The following is a 10,141-nucleotide window of genomic DNA, read 5'->3' on the forward strand; positions in this document are numbered from 1 at the left end:
TCTGTGCAATCCTTCATATATTTGCAGATAAATAATTCTGTTTGCAAAACTGGATACTGTGACAATTAAAAACACTTGTCCTGAGGGTTACCCACCACCTCTTTTTCTGTGCCTCAGATTTTTGTGGTGAATAATCAAGAAGAATTGGACCGGTTACACACTGAAAATGCCTTAGCTTTTAGAAGAGACCAGAGATCTTTGTATTTCAAGGATACCTTTGGATGGCTCCCAGTCCAGGTGAAAATATGACTGTGGTTTCAGAAAACTCATGAGTGTGTGTTTCATTTTTAAATACAGCGGGTATATTATCATACAGAACCATTCAAGTGAATGAAGAAAAAGTCTTATTTTTCAGCATTATTGCCATTGCATCTTATTCTGTGGGTTTTGTTCACAGGAGTCTTTGTTACTTAACAGTGCTATGGGTTCTGCTAACCTCCCTCTGACCCAGCTGCTGAGCCACCCAGCTGGGACTGAGTTTGGGGAATTACAGTAGTAACAAACAGTTTTGATTTAACACGAAATAAGGCAAAACTCAGCAGGGAGAAGAGCTGTGGGAAGACACAAACTGTGCAAATCAAAGTCATGTATTTCCTTACTGCCTAAAGGAGCTAATTTCCACTGAAATCAGAGTTGGGATCCTTATATTTTTCCACTGCACTCTGAATCAAACCCCGTTTCCCATTGCACAGTGGGATATGAAAATGTGCTTGTGGTACCCATCTTCCACAGCCCATCGTCTCTATTTGTTGAGCCCTGCTGCTGGTACTCCTACACAGTAACCTCAGTGTGTTTTGTTTGTCCAGCTCACCCCTTTCTACCCTGTGGATTACCGTATTGAGGTTGGCAGTACCTGTGGAGATGGAATCGTTCAGGACGGGGAAGAGTGTGACGATGGCAACACGGTTGTGACAGATGACTGCATAAGTAAGTTGGAAGGAGGCTCTTTCTACATGGAATGTGCAGTAGTTGCTTCTGTGGAATAACATGCACAATGGCCACAGTACCAAAATCAAGATCTTTCATGTACACGAATGCCACACACAGGCAGAGGTGATGCCAAGTGTTTGCTACGTATCCTTATTGAGAACCATGTCCCTGACTACAAAGAGGTATTTGGCACCAGAGCAAAGCCCTTGCATTCCAGGGACTGGATCCAGCCATTGTTTTACACACAGACCTTCCATGGGACCGGTGTCTTTCTGACCACAAGATGTGGTACCTTTGCAGCATATCACAAAACCCATTTGAATAAGCATGTGCACTGGCTCCTTCCATCGCTTTCAGCTCACTGCCATCACTTAGCTTTACACAGCATTTGATTCATGTCTAGTTGATCTTCATGCTTTCCTGGTTCTGGTCAGCAAAGGCAAGGAGTACAGAATGTAAGCCTGGCACACAAACAGCTATCTAAGCCTTCACATCCACCCTTGCTTTCACTGCTTGGCTCCTTCCCCAGAATGCAGATGTATAAATGCCCCTCCAAGCTTGCCTGCCTACAGAGCAATCCAGTGAGACTTGAGTTCTCCAGGCTCCGAGCATGAGAAAATGATTCAATTAGAATTTGCAGTCAGACATGGGGAACAAACATGCAGGACAAATAGCGCTCATTAGCTCTAGTGCCTGTGAAATTGCACATTGTGCATCTGGAAGCCCATCATGTTGCTGTGTGCTGTGCACTGGGCAGAGTCCATAATGGCCTGGCAGTACATAAACTTCTGACATGATATGACCTGAAGAGTTTTAATTGAAGTTGTAGAATCATCAAGATTGGAAAAGGCCTTCAAGATCTCCAAGTCCAATCATCAACCTGACCTACTGAGTCACATTACTATATTACTTAATGTCACAAATTACTTGAATATCAGCACACTATCATCATTCTGATCTCGTAACTCTATGAAAAGAGCTTAACAAAATAGTAAGTGGACTTAGTTGTAAAATCAGCTCATTGTTCTTAGAAGCATTTTCCAATTATTTAGATTATTAAAATACAGCCCACAAATTACTGCAGCCTATGTACCAGTCAGGCTTACTCCGAAGTGCCTTGTTTTCTGCTTTTCCCTAAGTCTAGCACCACTTGCCTCTCCAAAATCCTTTACATATGGAATGTGATAAAGGTGTTTCCTCCTATGTTTCTCACTAGGATGCCGCCGTGCTTACTGTGGAGATGGCTACAAACACGAAGGGGTGGAAGACTGTGATGGGAAGGATTTTGGATATTTGACGTGTAAAACATATCTCCCTGGGTATGTATGAACTGTATTCCCTTTTGTTATTTTTTAATTCACCTTCAGCATTAAAAGAGGATTTCCCTTGTAAACCTTGTTCCTCTGGGACCACTGCAGGTAGTGAGAGAGAAAGACCCTATTGCCACCTTATTTTTTATGTTGTTAAGTCATTTCTCAGTTATAAGCACATGCTTACAAAGTGAATAATCATACAAATACATGTTTACCCATTGTTTGCCAATATTTATTTGGTATCTTTATTATTGCATTAATACTCACCCTTAACACACAAAGAGCAGGATACACCATGATGAAGAGATGATCATGTTGGTGGAAAGAAAACCAACCAACCAAACCATAGCATCCAAACAACCTGTACTTCTAATGAGTCCTCTAGAGGTATTTTTGTTTCTGAATCAACCATTCAACTATCAGCCTTTCTAAAGACAAGGAGATTCACTCAGGAGAGAGGGCATACATCTGCTTAGCAACACCCTTCATTTCAAACATCTGTGCACTGTTGACTTGCCTCCTCTCCCTTTGTTCAAGCAGCCTCCTCTGGTGAGCATTCTGCCTCAAGCAGCAGCACCTCTATTTAACTGTCAGGTATTGTTACCCGATAACAGGAAACATTTAATTTGCAAATGAAATTTTGTGCAGAGCCCTCATCATTCATGGAAGAATAATGTGCTAATTGACAGGAATAAGAAACCACAGGGCATCTTTGTAAATCAGATGCTGTGCTAATCCTTCCACTGCAATTGTTGGAGCATGCCTGGTGTAAGAGATTACTAGAATTGAGACTAGTAAACCCGACAGCCCAAAACATTTTGAAGAGCTCCCATTTGCAGACAGTGTGAAGCTGATCTCCCGTGAAAGCTATTCCAGCTTAATAATAGGAAGTTTGGTGCCGAAACGAGACCCACAGAAGCTTGAGAAAGTTTTATAGATTTGATTTTCCACATATAACCAAGGAGTGAAAAGCCACTCAGATCCTGTATCTTTGTTTTTGCAGTCTGTCAGTTATCTGCTCAATCAAAGAAAGAGCTGTGACTCATCTGTAAAATGAGATGAATATATGAGCTTGGCACTGCAACAGGAGCTTCACCCTGTTCTCCAACACCTCTTCTGCAACTGATTTTCCCATTATCCGTACTTTTTCTGGCCCTCATGTCCCTCCTCACATTTCATAAATCTTCTCTTCAAATGTTTGTTCTGTTTCTGAGAAAGGGGTTTATCCAAGGACACATTTCAAAGGAGCCATGCTTCAACTGCAGTTTGTGGACTATCTGATGGATGTTTACTCACTTGCACTCTTGGGAGCAATAAAAGCTCAGTAAAATCACTGGTTGGATGTTCAGTAGGTAGAGTCATTGCAGCTCAGAGTAAACAAGCAGAAGGACAAAATCAGATACATTTTCTCTCATTTTGTACAGGCCCTTTGCAAAGGCCTCCTTCTAGTTCAGAGGTAGGTGTTTGTTGCTATCGTTATTTCAAGTGCATGAAAAATAAGTTAAAGGATGGGCGCAGTCCTGCTGGAGCCATTGGAAGTAACTGGATAAACACTTAGATTGGATTCTCAGATATTTAGTTACACTCTTCCCATCAGTGAGTGCTTCCTGCATCTACACATCTGAGACAATCAAACCCCACTGTCAGGTTTGTTTGTTTGCTTGTTTTAATTCTAATAATTGGTAATTAAGACTTTGTTGATAGTGACAAGGGGGAGCACAGCAGAGAACTACGGGAAATTGCCCTCACATTTTGGGTGCTGTCTGTCACTGCACTTGGTGTTCACTGATGTTCTCGATTCTTACAGAGAGGCGCACACAGAGGACGTGTGATAAGAGCTACAGCACGTTCTGAAACTGAGATATTCTCTTTTATTTTAGGTCTTACGGAAAACTGCGATGCACTTCTTACTGCTACATTGACTCTACACAGTGCCGATACTTCACATGAGGGGAGCAGAGAAGGGCAGCATCCCACACATCACGGGGTGCGAGGTGCTATGCTGTTGTCTATCCAGGAAGGTCTGGGATTTAAAGAAAATAAGAAAAGAAGAAAAAAAAAGAAAGAAAAAAAAAAAAAGAAGAAAAAAGAAAAAAGCCATCTCTGTGTGAACACAAACAGACTTTGTGCTGCTGATGGCCGCTTTGAGACATTTGTCTTTTTTTTTTGTAATTAATTAAGCCAGATTATGAAATAAATAGGACCACTGTATGCTGTCTTAATAGAGAAACTCCAGCAGCGTTTGCCAGTAAGACTCGTGGGGCTGTGTGTGGGGACTTACTCTGTCACAAATGCTACAAGAAACCGAATGCCACTAACCAGGAATATCGTGTAACAAGACAACATTACCTCGGCTTAGCACTGTTCAGCCTAAATTAAGTTCTTCAGGATTTTGTTTTTCAGCCTTCTCAGCATAAACACAAAGCATATCTTGGACACAGTGTTTATGGAGACTTTCTCTTTTACTATGATGTGAACTTCCTTCGTGTTGTATCCAGGAGGGTGTGATGATGACTTCAGCAGCACTGTGGTTAGCTGCACACCTTGATGGTTTGGAGGAGCAGGGGCCTTCCAGTAAATGCTTTAAAAATCAGCAGATGAGGCAGAAACCCTCCAGGAAAATAGTTGGGCTGCGTCTGTCTGCACCATCCACAGAAATGTGGGCTGTCACACCAAACCTCAGCTGGAGGCCACAAAGGCCAAAGGGGGCAACCAAATGGTGATGCAGCCAAGGTGCTCTCACTCGAAGTAGGACATCAGGCTGGGAGTGAAGACACAGGATGAGCTGATTTCATTTTTCACCTTCACCAAGCCAGCTGCATTCTGTGTGAGCCCAATAGGACTGGGGAAGTGCTAGGTCAGCAAGGCTGCCCACCTGGAACCTCAATGCAACCAGGCCTGCACTCTGGTCTCAGTGCTGAAAGGCCTTGTTCTTCTCTCATGATCCACTCAAACTCCATCCTTCCATGATGGCCGTACCCATCCCATGTACTGTCCCCTCTGGACTGCTCTCCTCTCCTGTCGTTGTGTCTGGAGCACCCTGCAATGTGCCTCCTTACTTTTGTATCCCTGTGACACACAAATCCTGGCCTAGCGTGCTTGTGGGTGCTCATTCACGCTGTATGATGTACATATATCTCTGTTTTTTCAGGACATTTGGTCAATTCTGCTAGCTCTGATAGGAGTCAGGGTAATTATCTACTTATTAATTAGCACGCACTTAAGAACAAATTTCATATGGGAAGCATATTAAATACTGTATGTGCAGAGGAGTTCCTAACAGAAAAAAATGGTACAAAGATGTGTGGAATTTAGGACTAAGAGCCTCAAACCAAGGTGTGATTTTCATACAGGCCACTCTTTGCTGCTTTGCTGTAAATGCTATACTTTAATGTTTGAAGTGTATGAGTTGCTTGTCACAACGGGAGCGCCACAGCAGCTGCACTTATATGGTTACTTCTTAAAGGTTGAATAAAGGTGAGTATTGTGTTATAATGATAGTGCATTAAAGCAACCAAGAATACATACAACATCTACCACATGTATAGGACACTTTAGCTCTGCATGTCCGAACTGATACCGGAAATCATCAATTAAAAGCAAAATAAAATTAATGTACTCTATGGCTATTGCTTACCTGGGCAGCTTATGCTGTGAAGCTCAACCACCAACAGCTGTAGCCTATTTCAAAACCTGTCTTCTTATTGCCTTTTTTTTCTTTCTTTCTTTTTTTTCTTTTTTTAAATTTAATCAGAGGTCTTAATAAAAGGTCAAAGAACCAAAGGGGCAAGGAACTTCTTGCCATAAGCTCTGGAAATCTATGCACTAGGATAGCTGCCTTGTAGTGTCCCACACTGGTGCAAAGGAATGGGTTTCAGCTGGTGGGATCCAGCACTTTCTCCAAGGAGCCCATCTCCACTTGCAGCCCCCCAGAAGGCCTTGAAAAAATATTGGAAGTCCCAGTGGCCTTTCACTTTCAGCTTTAAGTCCTGTTGTTTTTAAAAGTTCCTACCTCCAAAGGACATTTGAAAGCCAAAGTGCACCAAGGGCAGGAAAGGAAAAACAAGTCATGATCTCACATGTCAAATTGTAGTGTGCTGCACATAAAGAAGAAGTGTAGCATCAGCCTGGTCAGAAAACAAAGTGTGGATTTTAAAAGGACTGTATTAAAACAGTACAAAAAATTCAACATTTTAACAAAAAGAAATGCAAGTTGTAAGGGAAAAATAAAGCAAGCTGTGGAACAAGTTTCTTACTACTGTCTTGCTCCCCTCTGATGATAAAGCATCATAAAAAACATCTGAGGAGGTGTTAAGTATTCATGTTATAAGAGACTGCAAATAAACCTTCCTCCTTAATTCAGATGTATCTATTATTAATTGAGGATTTGTCAGCTGGATGGTGCCTGGGATGCTATGATTTATCTTCTGTCCTTGCCTGAGTTTCTTAATGCATTGTGCCAACTGTGGCTCAAAAGCTGATTGAGGTACTTCAGTTCCTTGGCCTTCTGTGGCAGTAAATGCCTATGGGAAAGGTTTCTAATCATTAGTGTGCAGCTGTAGATGAACTCAGAATTAGTACAAGCTTACATCGTGCACGGTATTTAATGTATACTAAAAAGCCAGCTTGCACTTAATATGTAATTAAATACATGTAGTTACCCACAGCATGTATTAACAGCTCATGTCAATAAATCATGCTACCTTAGTTCTGGCATTTCCTTGCTTTCACTTATCTCTGTTTGGCTTTTACAACGCACTTTGCACGTGCCCAGCTGTGTGCAAGCTGGGGCTGTGTGTGCTGAGAACTGGGGTCACCCTGAGCACAGGGAGTGCAGAGCAAAGTCCCAGCGTGTGCTCCTTCATGGGTGATGATGTCCAGTGCATGTGAGGGGCATGAGCCTGGAGATGGAGAGCCAGGTCAAAGTGCATTGGTAGCTACTTCCCTCTGCCATGCAACCTACATATTGGAGCTTAAAAAGCAGAGAGTCACAGCCCCATCCTTCCTGACAGTGTCCTGTGTGGGTGACAGAAGGTCCTTGTCAGATACGTGTGTTTCAGTGGTTCTGATGCTGGCAAAAACAGGCTGTGAGAGACATTGAAAACAAGGTTACCCATTGCTCTCTGTGGGCTTGCTCTGTGCCAGGACAGCTTCTGGTGTGAAATGCTGTGGGATTACAGCATCTAAATAAAGCCATGGATCTGTACCTGCTGCTGCCCAGGGATGAGCAGGCTTTGCTTGGACTGCCTGTCACTGAGCTGCTGGGCTGACCTACAGACATCCAGTATTTAATCCACTGCTCTGTGTGCAGAGGGGGCTTGGCTGGGTGGTTGTCTAGGACAAAGAGCGGTGGGCAGCAACACCTGGAGCAGCAGTTGTAGGCCCGGTTTTATGGCTGGCTGGTTGTCATAATTCAGCTGCCTGGCAGCCTGATGAAGCCTCATTAGGCTCCCGAGGCACAGTAGGAAACAGGTGTCCTGTGGTGAGTGCCATGGTGAAGGAACTTTGGGTACATGTTGAAGGGCTGCCCCTGCATTTTGTAGCCATGACACCCACCTTGGAATCAGGGCCACAGGCAGGCAGCAACCCCAAGAGGCCTAGGGGCTCCAGCTGAGGAGAAAGGAGGTGAAACACTCTGCTAAGTACAAGGCTGCCCTGCTTTAGGGATGGGCTGAGGGCTCGGTAGAGCAAAGCTCAAAGCTCCTCACAGAAAAGGCTCTCCAGTCCTAGGTGTCCCAAGGCAGTTAGCAGTACATCGGCAGTAGGATTTCAGTGCAGTGACATTGAGTTCTCCTCCCTGCCTGGCACGTCCATGCTCAGGTTTCACAGCAGAGTGGCCTGTGCTGCTGAGCAGAAGCACATGAGGGTTGAAAACATTGTGATTTCTATCGCACAAAGAACCCACGTGTAACATCAGTACTTTGGAGCGGAAGGAATTCCCACCACCTACAGCTCAGCTGGACATGGGCACTGAAGCTGAAGGACAACGTGTTCGACAGCTCTCATTTACAGAGATATCAGCTCTGTGTGACATTTATGTAGGGATGTGAACCATGGCAGCTCACCAGACTGTCCCTTGGTTTCAACAAACTGAATTCCAAGGCAAACGCCTCTTCAGAAGATTCTTCAGAAGAGCCCAGCGTTGCCCCCATCTCCCACCCTGGGGCCCAAGGTGATGAATAAAGCATGAGGTGGGCAAATCCAGCCATGGCTATTTATACATCAATGGCATTATGTCTATTTACAGGCAGAGAACATGAATCTTTAAAAGAACAGGCATGAAATTAAATTAGAAAAATCAGTAGTGAAATAGCAGGAGTCAACAGGCAATTGGGAAGCTCAGCATTCCCCTAGGAAGGGGACAACTCCTCAGGGCCAAGTGCCTGCCCCTTGCCACCCTGCCTGTGGTTTTGTTGCCCACACAAAGCCTTCTGTTCTGTGGCTTCTAGGCAATGCACTCATCACACAGCGTGGGATGCAGCGTGTCAGCCAGCATCGAATCCCTAAGCTGAGGTTCGAGTATCAGGTGGTGGGGACAAGCACGGTGCTGAAGGCATAGGGCTCCCTCGCGCCTGGTACCAGCTGCCAAGCAAGAAAGCAAGTGGAAAAGTGTGACCTATAGGAAACTATGTGAAGCACGCCTGTCTCTGGAGGCTACAGATGAGCTGACCATACCAACACTGGAAACAGATGCTAAATTAATTGGAAATTATTTTGGCAGAAAGCCATCACTGGAGCAAGAACCTCAGTACAGAGACTAATCAATGCAAAATGTGTTTTTAAGTCTCAGACCTGTTTAGATTTGAGAAAACAATGAGTGGGTCTCCTTTTAGTGTAGCTGCAGGAACTTGCACAGGCCATACACAAGTTCATCCTTTGGGAAGCAGTGAAGTCCATACTTACACACTGTGGGACAGCAACAGGGTCTACTTGGGACTTGGCAGGGAATCAGGCCATGACTCCTTGAGTTCATGTCTTCTCGGCTTTTGGCTCTGTAAGGATGCAAGGATCACCAGTTTCAGCTCCTCCTGCTGCAGGCAAAGCACTGGCATCAATGGTCACCCCTTGCTCTAGTGGTGGTTAAATAGCAAAAGATCTTTGGAAGAACCAGAACAGCAAATACGGACTGGTAAAAGGGGAAGGTTACGGGGATGCAAGAATGCTATGAAACTTGGAAAAGCCTTTTTCCCTAATGTGCAAAGTCAGGGGTTGAACCTGCACTGCCATAGAATAGCTTGGGTAGGAAGGGATATTAAAGCCCGTTCAGTTCCAACCCCCTGCATGTCAGTCCCATGCTGCCTCACTGCAGCAGGCTTTCTAAAAGAAAACAACTTGGGAAAGGTTTCACTCTGGTCAAAACATTGGTGCTGAGGGCTTGCATTGCTTTTCTTTCTTCAAATTCCAGTTGTTTTTTAGTGTTTTTTATATGGTAGAAGACTAATCCACTATCTTCTGGTCACTGCTGAATCTTGAATGCGTCCTCCTTAAGCTTTCTATTTAAGCAGTAGCAACTGTGCGTTCCTACAAGTTCAATGCATTCAGCACACCACCACTTATTTGGAGCCACAGATCTGGATTCCTGTAGGGACAGGAATTTAACAGGCCTCCTGTCAAAGTCTATGACCTTTATTCATGAACATCACAAATTCTGTCAAAGCTTTAGCTGAGCTCTTTCTGCAGTTCATATGGGACCCTCCAGCAGCAACAGACTCGCTTAGTTTAACCAAAAGAAGTTACTGCGGAGAAATGCTTGCCTGGGAGCTTTGCACACAACATTTCCATTAGAGCTCATGCGTGCACTGCTGCTGGAGAGACAGGGCTATGGAAAGACAATCAGATGTGACAGATATGCGATAGTTCTACTCTTGCTTCCTCACTCTGTTTATACGGAGAGAGAA

General features: G+C 44.1%; 1 protein-coding gene across 3 annotated transcripts in view; it reads left to right on the plus strand.

The window, feature by feature from the left end:
• Positions 1-6,950, plus strand: part of COLQ (collagen like tail subunit of asymmetric acetylcholinesterase) — a 31,955-nt gene extending 25,005 nt beyond the window's left edge. For all 3 annotated transcript variants that reach the window (XM_085540535.1, XM_085540536.1, XM_085540537.1), the window contains 4 exons: positions 118-237; positions 807-927; positions 2,147-2,249; positions 4,124-6,950. In XM_085540535.1, coding sequence (XP_085396661.1) covers positions 118-237; positions 807-927; positions 2,147-2,249; positions 4,124-4,193 — 414 coding nt within the window. In that variant the 3' untranslated portion in view covers positions 4,194-6,950. The remainder of the gene's footprint in view (positions 1-117; positions 238-806; positions 928-2,146; positions 2,250-4,123) is intronic.
• The last annotated feature ends 3,191 nt before the right edge of the window (positions 6,951-10,141 follow it).

Source organism: Coturnix japonica, chromosome 2 (genome assembly GCF_054131305.1).
Source record: "Coturnix japonica strain WE chromosome 2, WE-NBRP24, whole genome shotgun sequence".
NCBI lineage: Eukaryota > Metazoa > Chordata > Aves > Galliformes > Phasianidae > Coturnix > Coturnix japonica.